Genomic DNA, 15,282 nt, shown 5'->3' with positions numbered 1-15,282 from the left:
TTTATGGGGATGAAGGGTAAAATTCTAGTTTTTCACTTCTTTTCCTTTCATATCAAAGTTTAATTGAGTCCCAAATATTTGTCAATGGGCTTTCTTTTCAAATGTTAGTGATGAATATTGCATAACAATGAAAATAATGGTGTCAAGCATAACCAAGAATGACCATCTAAACTTATGCAATTTTCTTGCTTGATATTGAGATTTTTTTCCCAATTATTATCCTATTCATATAACTTATTGTCTTCACTGAAAATTAACACATTAATTTAAAAATTTTCAGATAAAAATACATACATTTTCTTCTTATTTCTTTAGTGCAACCTTTAAACACTTTCTTCAAAAAACATACATGGTTGAATTAGTCTATGTTCTTAGTGCAACCTTTAGACTTCATTTTGGAACAATTTACAAGATAACTAAATTAACTTTGAAGTCAAATTATTATTCCCTCAGTTGGTCTAGAGTTTCAAAATCAAACTACTTTAATTTGGTTTGTCCAATTGAAATCTTACAATTAGAATAATAAAATCAGAGAATGAATGATAAAATCAGAGAATTGTAAGTTTAAGAACTTCCTCAGTCTGCAAAAATACATAAAATTCCGATAACAAATAAATGCCAAAAGCTGATTTGGAACATTCTCCGCAAAATACATTAAAACAGAAATAAAATCATTGAGGCAAGATAAGAATGCCAATAGCTAACCATTTGGATATCACCATCTCTTAAGCATAGTTCAAGCGGAAAATGTCATTCAGTACATAAAAGCTGCCTTGGGGTGTTGGCATAAGATGAAACATCTGGGAAAGATAACGAGAAAAATAACAATATCATTCAAATGATCAAACATCTTATGAATACAAAGAAAATAAAGAGATGCATTAAAACACTTGAGAAGGGAAATCGTCGAATCACTTAAAATTGTGAACAAGGAAGTTTTTTTTGAAGAAGGATAAGTCAAAAAAGGTTCAATCAGATCGGTAAACTATATCTCATGTCAATATTTCACGTGTTTATTACTAGACCTAGGCCTTGTTTATGTGGGGGTTATTTGGAATTATCCAATCAACAATATACCCATCAGTTACATCTTTCAAATTATCTATCCTCCTCTATCTTTTTACCCATATAATCTGATTTCCTATAAAACCTATATCAAACAAGAATGAAATAATCACTTGGTTATTCAAATAATCCTAGATCAAACAATTGCATACATAATGTTTTACCTGGTTAGAACTCTATAACTTACACAAGGTCTAACAAATTCTTTCTAGCTATCACTGTGTTTTTCTTCTCCACTAGTTGATTCTATTTATCGAAAATTTCTCCCTTCATCCTCAATATCCCATTATATCCTTGATGACTCTTGGATTCTTTGGAATATTGAGGCAAAAGATTGGTTATAGCACATTGATCTCTCACTTATAAAAAGTCTATATTTACTCATGTGATTGCCTATGTGAACATAACATCAACTAATCAGATAAAAATGACTGTAAATGACCAATATAAAAAAGAAGAACAGATTGACTGGATTCTGATGTGCAGGACAATGAGGGAGCAAAACATTCAAATCGGAGCAGATATTGTAATTTCAATTTGAAGACAATAAAAAACTTGATCAAGACAGTAATATCCATAGATCTTCAACTAGTTTGATGAAGACGAAAGTAAAACTAGGGTTTGAAGGGAATATGCGTACCTGGCTGAACTTGAGGGCATGCTGCTCGCCCGCTAGTTGGAGATTGCCACTGACAAAAACAAGCATGCCACCAGAAGGGCCGGAAGGTTGGCAATCGACGGTGGTGATGCTGTGCTTGCACTGTTGAAAGGGGAGGCTGGTCAATTTGGCGACGATGTTGACCGATCCCTGGATCTTCTGGCCTTCGAAGGTTAGCATAGACGCATCCTGATACAAGTTAGCGAGACCGGCTCGATTGGTATCGAAGGTAGAGTAATAATGTTCGACGAAAGCCTTTGATACTGAATCTGGATCCATTTCCACCTCAAAATCAGATGATGATTATTGCTCTTGACGCCGCCGCCTCCTCCTCTCGTCGCTCTATGCTGTTTCTCTATACCTTAGGTCTGAAGCTGTAATATTTATATATAGGAGGTAGCGAGAATAAAAATAAAAATAAAAATAAAACTTGATTTTGTTTTTTTAGTTTATTACTTTATTTTCTCTACTTTTAACAAATACAAATTGTTTTATTTTATTTTTTAAACCTTGCAATTATATAAAAAAAAATCAATGAAAACTTTCACAATAAATCTAAAAATGTGTATTTTGTGGGTCTAATACTTAATAATTTACCACAAATAGAGTTAGAACAAAAAGATTAATCATTAAGATATTATGATTTATTTAACACAAAGATTTAAACTACTAAATAAATAAATAAAATTGATAATAAAAACGAAAGTAGAATATTAAATAAACTGAAAATGACAAATATGTACAATAATTCGATACATTTAACTAAGTTTTAAATATCCACATATATATATATATATAATTTTGTTTGAAATAATTCTTTATATATTTATTTTTATACATTTATTTTGGTTTGAAATAGTTAAGATTTATAGAACAATACAAAATGAAGAACCTAACTTCAAGTACTTGGAAGAATTCTTATTCTATGGTCAAAATTTGAACCCTTAATAATTAACTTTAAACTATCGATCACTTCAAATTTTAAGTAGGTTGTGTTTTTCAAATTTGGATTAGAGCTAATTTTGACTAATAAACGCATGTCGTCTTTAAATTAAAATACACTCATTCTCACTCCCAATTCATTCTCACTAAGAGATTGTCGCTCTTTTAGTGTAACTCTTGTCTACTCGGTCGGTTAAAAAATATTACGGGTTTTTGTATTACAATATCATATTTTATATTTCATAATTTCTATCCTATTATTTATATTGTAAGTATATGACTATTATCATATAATTTTTTCTTCTTCAACATCAACATTCTTTATTGCTTAGAAATTATTTGGGGGCACAACACAAACCCACAATATTTAAATATGGAAGAGACGAAATAACCTCGTCTCCGCCTTAGTTTGTAACATCATTAACTTGAAATAGAACATAGTATACGCGTCATAGTTTGAGAATGAAGTTGAAGAAGTTATCTAAAGACAAATGTGAAAGTTTTGCTCGAAACAGACTTAGAAAAAATATAGATATATCTTGTATAAGAGGAATTTGTACATATTTTCAACACAAATTACGGTTTTATAACATTTTAAATGCTTTTACATATTTATGGTGTAAATTTAAACAAAATAAATATATAAGGAATAATTTCAAACAAAATATTTTGTAAGGAAAACAAAAATAATGCAAAACAAGATCATATATAGAGATATTTCAAACTTAGTTAAATGTATATAAATCATTATACATACCTTGATAATGTCTACTATTTTATTTGTTATAAATATTGTATCACTTCTCACATTGTGAATATAACACTTGACATAAAAAATATTAATTACAATTTATAAAAATATATAAATAGTTGATAATATTTTATGGTATATAGTATTTACAAATTGTTTAAGATTGAAATTCCACTTTTAACTCTACAATGGGTCGGTATGGTATACCTTATACCATATTAGAAATTTTGATATATAAAAATTCATACATTTACCGTACCTTGATTTCGGTATACCTTGATTTTATTTGGTAACGATATTATACCGTTGATACCGAAAAAAACATATTTACCCAAACAAAAAAAAAACAATTCAGTATGGCCACTACATACAAGTTAGACAAAACTAAAAATTAAAGAATTTTATCGTAAAATAAAATATTATTTTTAAGAATCTAACATTTTTAGAGACTTGGACATGATTTATAAAGGCAACCAAAGTAACATACATCCATTTTTATAGTTTTATCTCGCCTTTGAATTTCTCACTTGAGTGACTACATTATAAGGGATCTTCCAACTTTGGCATATATTCCAAGCTTGCTCACTTACGGTAATACACCTCCAAGTTCACATAAGAGAGCCGCTATCAAACACAATGACTTCCCAAACTTCATCAATACTTCTACTCACTCTTAATAACACTACAATATTCCTTTCTTTCCAAATGTGATATATAATAGATACAAATCCACACTTGAAAACATTATAATATAATCTATCACTTTTTACCTTAATCATAGCCACTTACTTAACATCCTCCCATTCACTTGGAAAGCTAGCCAATTAGGGACGGATCTATGTAGGGGCTCGGGTGGGCTGAAGCCTACCCCGATTTTTTTACGGTTAAAATTTGACTACACACGCTAATTTCTTAAAAAATTTCAATATACTTCAATGTTTGTTTATCTAATTATTAAAAATTATGGTAAAACTTACCTTTATCCACTAGTTTTATTTTGATTTTTCTCGCTACTTTTTTAAGCCACCCCAAATATTTTTTAAGCACACCCCAACCCTATTTTCTGGGTTTGTCACTATAGCCAATGCCATGGATTTAGAAAATCTCTTCCAAAGTTCCAAGGTAAATGGGAAACAACCAAAAAGGTGATCAATAGTTTCATCCATATCATTACAAAGCAAATATTTAGAATATGGATTTTTCATATACTTAAACCTCCCTCTAAATAGAAACCATAAAATGAATTGGTTCCTAGGTATAATCTTGGGAGACCAAACAATATGAAACCATTGAACATAATCACCCCTATTTCGCATCATATCCCAAGCTAATCCAGCAACAAATTTACCACATTGTTCAACCTTCCACACACGAGTATCCATATGCTCATTAAACTGTAAAGTATGTAAATAGTCAAGGATTCTCGTACCTTATAGGATGTGCCTCAAGATTGAGTTCCACTTACCCTCCTTAATGTCTTGGACAATAGCATCATGACAGTCCCTTCTAATTTGCACATGCCCAAAGTCTTCTTTAAGAACGATTGAAATCTCTTCAAACCATGGGTCATGCCAAAAGAGTGTTCCTATACCATCTTCAATTCGAATAATAAACAACAAATTAACGCTCTCTTTTAGCTTTAGGATTTTCTTGAGCGACCAAGCCATATCTGGTTTGATTTTACACGTCCATATAGTCTTTTCCTTTTTCATAAATTTTGAATGTATTGAACCCATAAAGAATTCTGCCTTATTTCAATATCCTAAAAGTGTCTTACTGTCATAATCTTATTCCATTCAACACAGTTTCTTAAATCGATTCCTCCTTCATCTTTAGGCATACACACATTATCCCATTTGACCTTCTTTCCACCTCTACCTTGGTTACCCCAAATGAAATTTCTCATGATTTGATCAAGTTCCTTCATCACTTTTTTAGGTAGAACCAACTATTGTGACCAATACCCTATGATATCCATCATGACCTTCTTGACTAACTCAATTCTTCCCGCATAGGACAACTTTAACGTAGCCCATCCTAGGATCGAATTTTTAACATTCTCAATAAGTGGCTTACATTGTGTAATCTGATTTTTTTTTGAGGTCAAAGGAATTCCCAAATATAGAACCGGTATGGTACCCTCATTGATGCCCATTATGCTGAAAATATCCGCTTTTGTTTCCTCCTTAACACCGCCGTAGAAAGCCAAACTCTTGTCCTCATTGATAGATAAACTTGTAACACATTGATCCCTACTGATGAAGCGTGCTCCTTATCTTGACCTGACCTACAAATATTGTTGCTCGTTTTCAGAATGTGCTTTTCCTTTAAGTTTTTGCTGCAATTAGCAGCTCCTAATGGTAAATTCTCAAGATCGACGGTTAAAGATTTAGACATTCCCATTGCCCTAGTGATTATGCTGGAAGGGTGTGAACCAGTCATACGATAGACCAAATCACAACCAAAATTGACCATAGATATTGTGAATTAAATAAACTTCACAAGCTAAGGTAACAGATATAATAGGAATTCCTGTGTGCCCAAACAATGGCTATCAAATTCGTTTATTGAAATAGAGAGTAGTAACAAATCTCATACGCGTGCACACATCAGCAAGAAATGATGCTACAGACTACCTCAAATGAATTCTCTAAATCCAACTTAACCTCACAAAATTAGAAAACAATTTGGAGGGTGTCATGTCCCTGTAAATTAATTTTACTTAGAACATTTCAGTTAGACAATTAGTATTTCAGTTAGTTAGTTGGAACTCCTTAGTATAAATAGATAGATTACTAATAGTTAGGATATGATATCTTGGATATAAATCACATTACCTTGAGTAATTTCTCTTGGTTTTTCTTCTTCTTCTTCTTGTTCTTCTTTACCAAGACTATCTATTTCTCTTCTTTCTTCTGCTCTACCTATTTATCAAAATAATTCTAGTTTGAGTTACAGATTTATTGATAACGTGCATTGCTGAAAAACGCAAACTATCGAGATACGACATTTGGTATTAGAGAGAAACAATCCTCGACAAAAATCCGTTGACAACAATGTCAAGATCATAAGCCATGGAAGAAAGCAATCCAAAAGCTAGGCGAGCAAATGGATAATCTAGAAGCAACTATTTCTACTAAACTAGAAACGGTCGTGGCAAGATAACTTATTACGGTATAGTAAGAAATTCAAGGACAATGGGTAATAGAAACAAAGTTGATATCCCAATTCATAGAGTTACAACAGGAAAATACTAAACAATTCGAACTCATACACCAAAAACCTACAAGATTCCAACAAGATGCGACCAAACGCCTTTAACTGATGCAGTCGAAATTCTTAACTAATTTGGAAGCCAAGCTTGAAGCAAGAAATATACCTAACAAAAGTAATGAGGAAGAAGTTATAGGGGTATTTTTTCTTCAAATACAAAAATAGAGAAAAAAGTTGTTGAAGATGGACTGTTGAGGCGACCAGATACAACCAACAATAAATCTCAAAAATTCGGAAGCTCACGACCTACAAAACTCATGGGACTACAATCAGTAGGAAATTTATCACTAAAGAATTATAGGATTGATATGGAAAAGTTTGATGGAACAAATCCAAGGGGTTGAGTTAGAAAGGCAAACCATTTTTTTTGGAAATTTCATACTTGAAGATATTGACAAAGTGAATTATGCGTTTTTTTTCTTTAAAGAATGAGCGGATATATGGGTTAAAAATTATTTGGTAGATCATACTATAACTACATGAGACGAATTTACTAATGAAGTTTTATTATCTTTTCAAGAAGCAGGTCATCAAAACATCATTATTGAATTTCATCAACTTACGCAGACAAGATCATTAACAGAATACATTGACCAATGATGGGAATTGCGATCGTTAGTTATTGTCAAGAACATACCTCAGAGCGAAAATTACTACGTGCTATGTTTCTTCGGAGGTCTGTATGATGAACTGAAAGAGACGTTAAAATTGTTGAAACTTGAAACTTTGGACAAAGCAATAAGGTTAGCGATGAAGAATAATGAATTTTTAAATCCATTACCAAATGATATTAGAACCACATGACAGACGATTGGAGATTCGATTAGAACAAATCATCCAAAACCAGCCTAGACAGATAATATAGGAGGTCACTCTAATTTGGAACAATAAACTAGAAACGTAAATTGGGCATTGATACGAGAAAAGAAACAACAAGGCCTTTGTTTCAAATGTAATGAGAAATATACCCCAGGTCACATATGTGCTAATCAACAACTATTTAATGTCGAACTTGATGATGAATTAAAGGAACGGTTGAAGCTTGGGGATAATGAAGAGGAAGATTCGTTTATATGATGTTAAGGAGGAGGTATGTAGAGATCACATTGAGGCCAAAGTATTGGTGAAACAGTAAGAGAAAGTAAGCTCAACCTACAAGTAGACTTTTAAGGAATGGGGATTGTCATGTCCCTCTAAATCAATTTTACTTAGAACATTTCAGTTAGACAATTAATATTTCAGTTAGTTAGTTAGAACTCCTTAGTATATATAGATAGATTAATAATGGTTAGGATATGATATCTTGGATGTAAATCACATTACCTTTCTTCTATAATAGAATACCTTGAATAATTTCTCTTGCTGCTTCTTCTTCTTCTTCTTGTTCTTCTTTACCAAGACTATTTATTTCTCTTCTTTCTTCTTCTCTATCTATTCACCAAAATAATTCTATTTCGAGGTTATAGATTTATTGATAACGTGCATTGCTGAAAAATGCAAACTATCGGAACACGACAAAGAGATCCAAGAGAATTGTCGGGCTCGAATCGTGCATTGACAAATCAAACAATCGAAACAGTTCGAAATCTATAACAATCTAAAACTAAAGTAGGGAAGAAAAATGTAACCCGACGAACTGTCATTCCAATTTCCGGTGGACTGATAATGGCTGTAGCTTGCGGTTGTGGACTCCAATAGAAAGAGCTAGTAGCAATCGAAGTCTCAGACGAACCAGCGATGCCACTCCCAGTGTTGGAGCAACGCCGCGGCGACTGTGAGTGAAAAAACATAACACGCTCCAAAATATATAAATCCTTATTGACACTGATTCTTCCAATGTATTGATGAGAGTTTCGGATATACTACAGGGGAGAAAGAGACGCACCATAAAAGATCAACCATGGCGGGATTCCAGCACCGGACAACCGACGACGGACGAAAACGAAATCGCGACGCCGTACACTGATTCGCCAAATTTTTAGTTTCTCTCTAGAACATTTTCAGTTTTTAAGAAGAACATCATAACACTTATAGAGACTAGTAGTCACAAAAATTGGAATTAACATAAATAAACATAAGTATATATTATTTAAGTCAAACTAAAATGCGAAAGAGGGAGATCTAGAACGGTCTTTAATCGCATTTATATCTGCAAATATTTTGTATAAATTGATAATACACTCCATGTTTAAGAGTCACATGAAGTTTTAGTTTGAAGTTGTTTTTACTCTTTTTTGAGCCGTGGACTCTTGTGTTTCAAATTTCGTCGTATTTTTTATTCGAGATATACTTGACAACATATTAGACTCCATTAAGTCTATTTTATAAGAAAAAAATTAAATACTTTATAATAAAATTAAATTAGTTTTATATCTAGTAAACCAAATGTCTAAGAATTATATACATTGAATAATTTTGCAATATAATTATATTTTGATTTGATTTTTAAAAATGATGTTTTAACATCAAATATGTTTAAAAATGAAATAAAGTGGTTAAAGTTCGAGAGACATAATAAATATATTTAAAGTTGAGCCTTAATCAAGGCTGTCAAAATCGAGAGTTTACGTAAAATCGTTAGATAGTTGTAAAACTCGTAAAATCTAGAGTTTACATGGAATCGTAAGAGTTTAATTTGAAAAAAGAATAGTTATATATTATTAATATTTATATATATAATTAAGTATTTTATACTTAGCCAACTTAATTTTTTTTTATATATTTTAATATAAAATTATTTAAAAAATAATAATAAGTTAATAACACTATAAAAAATTATAATTACAAAATTAATTATATTAATTAATTTATTTAAATAAATAATAACTTTATTTTTTAATTTTTAAATATAAATTTGTTTTTTTAAAAGTAAATCATATAGAATTGTAAAATCGAAATTATTTATTAACTTGTAAGCTCGTAAAATCTTATTATCATAAATTTAAAATTGTAAGAGTTTACCTATTTAAGAGTTTACTTAAAATCAGACTCGTTAACCTAATGTGAAATTGTAAGTTTTTAAGAGTCAACTTGAGATTTTAACAATCTTGACCTTAATATGTTTGGAGAAAGAAATAAATATATTTATTAAGATTGATTGATTCGTTGATCACCGTTTGATTTAACTCAAAATTTCTAATGGATCCATAAATTTAATTTTTGAAATGAAAATTAAAGTATAATTATTATAATTGTATTAATAATTATTTTTTATTTATAATTATTATATATATACATTTTAATTTATAAATATTATTTCAAAATTTCGGTATAAAACGATATACCTAAATTTTAAAAACCTCATACCATTATCATATTTCGGTACCATACTTTACAATTTTTTTTTGGGTATTCTCGATATTTAGAATTTATAATTTATAATTTTCTGCCCCTAATCCACCCTTTCTCTCTTAGTGCATGTGACTATGTTCATAATAGAAACTTAAATATCTGAACATTAATAATAAATTTATCCTAATTAAAAAGTGTGTAAACTCAACTATATTTATTTAATTATAAATGAAAAATAAATTAGTCACAATACAATTTTTTTGATGAGGATGTAATTATCTTATGTTGATATATTAATATCTTATTTAAACAATAAAATAATTATCTTCGGTCTTTAATAAACTCGTCTTACATGAGATTCCTCAATTAACATCTGTACATGACTATATGAAAACAAAAAAATTCAACTTCAATACTAAGTCAGTACAATTATTTATCCTTTAAATATAATTAGATTAACATATAAATGCATATAAAACTTATAAATTATTATATAATACTAGTATTTAGCCCGTGCATTTTGTCATGGGCTTGGTCTTTTCTCCAACGAACCGTGCGGCACTAGTTATTATCTTCGTAAGATCAATAACTAGTCAGCCTTTCTCAATGCAACACTTGAATAAACACAAGAACTTTTAGAGAGAGAAAGTAATTATATTGGTAAAATACTTGATGCTTTACAAAGGTATACCTCAAAGGTATTTATAGTGTTAATCTCAACTACTACATTAATTACCCAACTACCTCATTAATGGTGTGCTAGCCAACCACCACAATAATGAGTTACTATCCAACTACCACCCTAATAACCAACCACTACATTAAATGACTCACAAGGCTTTCTAAAATGTTCTTTGGGTTGGGCCTTCATGGGTGATTAAGCCTCTTGGGTTAGCTGGTCAAGGGAGCCATGACATTCTCCCCCACTCAATCTGGCGACGTCCTCGTCGCGTCCTCCTTATAGCTACGAATGACGTCTTTGAAGTTCCATAGTACTAATTCGTGTTCCCAACTGGCTTCACTTTCCGGTAGTCCCTTCCACTTCACAAAGTATTCGACATAACTTGGGTGGGTACCCCTCCTCGGTATGACCCGATGTGCCAATATCTCTTCGGCTTCTTTCTCGGGTACGGTAGTGATTGCCGTGGGAGCTCGTTTTGATTCTCCTCTACTTGGATCTTCTTTATTTTCATGATAAGGTTTTAGTAAACTTACGTGGAATACGGGGTGCATCTCCAAATGTGTCGGTAATTTTAAGCGATAGGCCAGCTTTCCAATCCGTTTCTCCACGATGAAAGGGCCTTCATACCGCCTCACTAGTCCCTTGTGAACTTGCGAAAAGCGTCTCCCTTGATGGAGGAGGAGTTTTACCATCACTTGGTCTCCTTCTTCGAACTCCAAGTGCCTTCTCTTCTTGTCCGCCCATTTCTTCATTTTTTTGGCGGCCTTGGCGAGGTGGGCTCGTACTATGTCAGCTTCCTCATGCCACCCTTTGGCGAACTTAAAAGCCGTAGGACTTGGGCCTTTGTATCCCATCGCCAAAGTGTGTGGAGTTAAGGGTTGTTGACCTGTAGCTATCTCAAAGGGACTTCCCCCTGTTGATTCACTTTTTTGCAGATTGTATGAAAATTGGGCTATGTCAAGCAATTTTGTCCAGTCTTTTTGGTTGGCGCTCACGTAGTGCCTTAAGAACAACTCAAGTAAGGCGTTCACCCTTTCTGTTTGTCCGTCGGTTTGCGGGTGAAAGCTAGTTGAGAAGTTGAGTTCGGATCCCATAAGCTTGAACAACTCCATCCAAAACCTTCCAGTGAAGCGAGTATCTCGGTCGCTCACAATGGATTTTGGAATGCCCCAATATTTCATCACATACTTGAAAAATGATCGAGCTGCATCTTCAGCCGTGAACTTTGTCGTCATGGGGATGAACACTCCGTATTTGCTAAATCGATCCACCACAACCATTATGTTACTACACCCATCAGACTTGGGTAGGCAAGTGATGAAGTCCATGGAAATGCTTTCCCAAGGTCTCTCCGGGGTTGGCAATGGCTCTAGCAATCCCGCAGTCTTGTGTTAATCCACCTTATCTTGTTGACACACAAGACACGTCTTAACATAGATTTCAATGTCGTCTCTCATCTGAGGCCAATAATACCCACGTTCTACTAGCGCCAATGTACGATGTGTTCCTGGATGTCCAGCCCATCTTGAGTCGTGACACTCCTTTAGAATGGCTTTCCTTAATCCTTCCCACCTTGGTACATAGATTCTATCTCCTTTGGTAATGAGTATTCCATCTCTTATCCAAAATTGGCGAGTCTTCCCTTTCTCTGCCAATTCTTTTAAATTCTTGGCTTGTGGGTCGTGCTCAATTCCTTCCTTGATTTGATCTACTAAAGGAAAATTAGCACTTGTGATTGCGGCTAACTCTGCCTTCCTACTCAGGGCGTCTGCTACCAAGTTGGCTTTTCCCGGTTTATACTCCATAATGAAGTCGAACTCTGTGAGAAAAGCTTGCCACCTTGCTTGTTTTGGAGTCAACTTCTTTTGAGTGAGGAAATAGCTTGTTGCCACATTGTCGGTCTTCACGACGAACTTAGCCCCCAACAAGTAGTGTCTCCATGTTCGCAAGCAATGGACAACCGCAGTCATCTCCTTTTCTTGGACGGTGTACCGACGTTCCGCATCATTGAGCTTGCGACTCTCATAGGCGACGGGGTGTCCCTCTTGCATCAACACTCCACCAAGGGCGAAATCTGAGGCATCTGTGTGGATTTCGTAAGCCATGGTGTGGTTTGGTAGTACCAACACGGGTTCCTCCATCACTGCCTGTTTCAGCTTCTCAAATGCCTCGTTGCATCTCGTATCCCAATTCCACGACTTATTCTTTTTTAATAGGTCCGTTAATGGGGATGCAATCGATGAATACCCCTTTATAAACTTTCGATAGTAATTGATAAGGCCGAGGAAAGATCGCAGCTCAGTAACCTTCCTCGGTGGATTCCACTCTTCAATGGCTCGCACCTTGGCCTTGTCCATCCGGAGTTGGCCCCTTCCCACAATATGCCCCAAGAACATCACTTCTGGCCTTGCGAATTCACACTTCTCTTTCTTGACGAACAACTCATTTTCCCTTAATACTTGGAAAACTTGTTGTAGGTGTTGTAGATGATCCTCCAATGTTCTGCTATATATGACAATATCGTCTAGGTACACCACAACAAACTTGTCCAGGAAAGGTTGGAAGACTCGATTCATCAAGGTACAGAATGTAGTAGGAGCATTCGTCAAACCAAAAGGCATAACTAAGAACTCAAAAGATCCATACCTCGTAACACATGCGGTTTTGGGCTCGTCTCCCTCCGCTATTCTTACTTGGTAGTACCCCGACCGTAGATCCAATTTTGTAAACTACTTCGCATCACCAAGTTGGTCGAACAAGTCAGCAATCAATGGGATAGGGTACTTGTTCTTTATCGTCAACTTGTTGAGAGCTCGGTAATCAATGCACATTCGAAGCGACCCATCCTGCTTCTTTTGGAAAAGTACTGGTGCTCCATAAGGTGCTTTGGACGGCTTGATATAGCCCGCGTCCAACAGCTCCTTTAATTGCTTCCTCAGCTCCTCCAATTCGGGGGGTGCCATGCGATAAGGGACCGCTGCTGGTGGTTTAGTACCTTCGGCTAACTCTGTTTTGTGATCCACCTCTCTCTTCGGAGGGAGTTTCTTTGGCAGCTCAGCGGGCATTACATCTTGAAACCTCTCTAGAACCTTCGTGACTTCTAGAGGTGTCTTCTCTTGGGACACGCTTTTCTCATCTTCCTTCAGGCTAACAAGGAAAGTTGGACGAGCTTTCTTCATGCCTTTGAGAGTTGCATGGCAGAAAGCTGTCTAGCTTCTATCTTGCCTTCCCTTGTTAAAGGAATCATGCAAGTATTGCATTGCTCTAGAATGCACATAGTATTTGCAAAAGGAAGTGGGAAAGCATTTACCTTGTCTAGAAACTCTATGCCAATGACCATTTTGTGATCGTCCATGTCAACAATGGAAAAATCTAATACTCCAGTCCATTCTCCCAAGTTGACCCTTACATCACGAGCAACGCCATATGTCGCACTTGGTGCCGAATTGACCGCTTTCAGCCACCCCTTCTCTTTGGTGTAATCGATCCCCAATCTTCCCGCCTCTTTTGCCTCTAGAAAGTTACTGTTGGCTCCCGTGTCCAATAAAGCTTTAACCGTGTGGTTTCCCACTTTAGTTTCCACGAACAATCGTCCCTTCTTCGCGGACTTTGGTTCTTCGAACTTGGCTTTGATAGAACTGAGGAGATGTAGCGACCCCAATCGCGCCTCTTCATGAAGGCGTTCCTGCTCCTCCAATAATGCAGATAGTTTGTTTTTCGTGGGGCATTCTCTTGCTTTATGTGGTCCCTCGCAAAAGAAGCATTTTATCCGGGGTCTCTCCCCACTTTTCTCGTCCTGATCTCCACTATTGGGTTTAGTGAACTTAGATGGAGCTTCCCTATTGTGAAAACGATCTCTACCGTTCTTCCCCTTGTCGCTCCTATCGTGGGTCGATTTTGTGTTGTCTTGTCTTCGCATTTCAACTAGAGATTCAGCCACAGCAATGGCGGTGTTTAGATCTTGGACGCCACGCCGTTCTAACTCTAGTTTAGCCCACATTTGTAGACCATCGGTGAAGGCAAACAAAGCTTCTTCGTCCGAGTAGTTGGGGATCTCAAGGAGAGTGGCAATGAATTCCTTGACGTATTCCTTGATACTCCCCCTATGTGAGAGCCACCGCAACTTGGCTCTTGCTTCTCGAATAGCATTTTCAGGATAAAACTGCCTCTTGAGTTCTTCCTTGAATTCGATCCAAGTGTTAATAGAACACATACCTCTTTCTATGTCGCTACTCCTTCGCCTCCACCATAACATTGCGGTGTCTTCCAAGTAGGTCGTGGTAGTATCTATCTTCCTCGCCTCTTCTACCAGGCCGAGTGCTTTGAAGTACTGGTCCAGACCCCATAAGAAATTATCAATCTCTTTCGCATTCCTCTCGCCTAAATACGCTTTAGGCCTTGGAACATCTATCCTTGTCGGATTGGGGACTCCAACAGGCGCACGTCCGCACTCTTGCGCAACCGCCTTTTTGAGTAACGCCACATCCTCTTCGGTGGCTTGTAGTTTAGATGACATTACCTCGAGTTTCTCGGTCAAGGTATTGATTTCACCAATGAGGGTTTGCTCCATGATCTGAGCCTGCTCCTGACATTTTGACAAGCCCTCGTTTAAGGCACCTT

General features: G+C 35.2%; 1 protein-coding gene across 1 annotated transcript; it reads right to left on the bottom strand.

The window, feature by feature from the left end:
• Positions 1 to 540: 540 nt before the first annotated feature.
• Positions 541 to 2,082, bottom strand: LOC124912050 (nuclear transport factor 2B). Its single transcript, XM_047452605.1, has 2 exons — positions 1,706 to 2,082; positions 541 to 800 (listed from the first exon to the last, which is right to left on the bottom strand). Exons 1-2 carry the CDS (start codon positions 2,000 to 2,002, stop codon positions 726 to 728), a joined length of 372 nt encoding a protein of 123 aa, XP_047308561.1. The 5' UTR covers positions 2,003 to 2,082; the 3' UTR covers positions 541 to 725.
• Positions 2,083 to 15,282: the final 13,200 nt, after the last annotated feature.

This window comes from Impatiens glandulifera, chromosome 8, assembly GCF_907164915.1.
Source record: "Impatiens glandulifera chromosome 8, dImpGla2.1, whole genome shotgun sequence".
NCBI lineage: Eukaryota > Viridiplantae > Streptophyta > Magnoliopsida > Ericales > Balsaminaceae > Impatiens > Impatiens glandulifera.
The sequence above is the reverse complement of the archived record's forward strand: the minus strand, read 5'-3'. Positions and strand labels throughout refer to the sequence as shown.

Bases quoted from the DNA above. Each gene is read 5' to 3' on its own strand.
- LOC124912050 (XM_047452605.1), bottom strand. From the start codon at position 2,002: ATGGATCCAGATTCAGTATCAAAGGCTTTCGTCGAACATTATTACTCT. The intron at 801-1,705 runs GTACGCATATTC...TATCTTTCCCAG, and splicing joins ATGCCCTCAAGTTCAGCCAG to ATGTTTCATCTTATGCCAAC.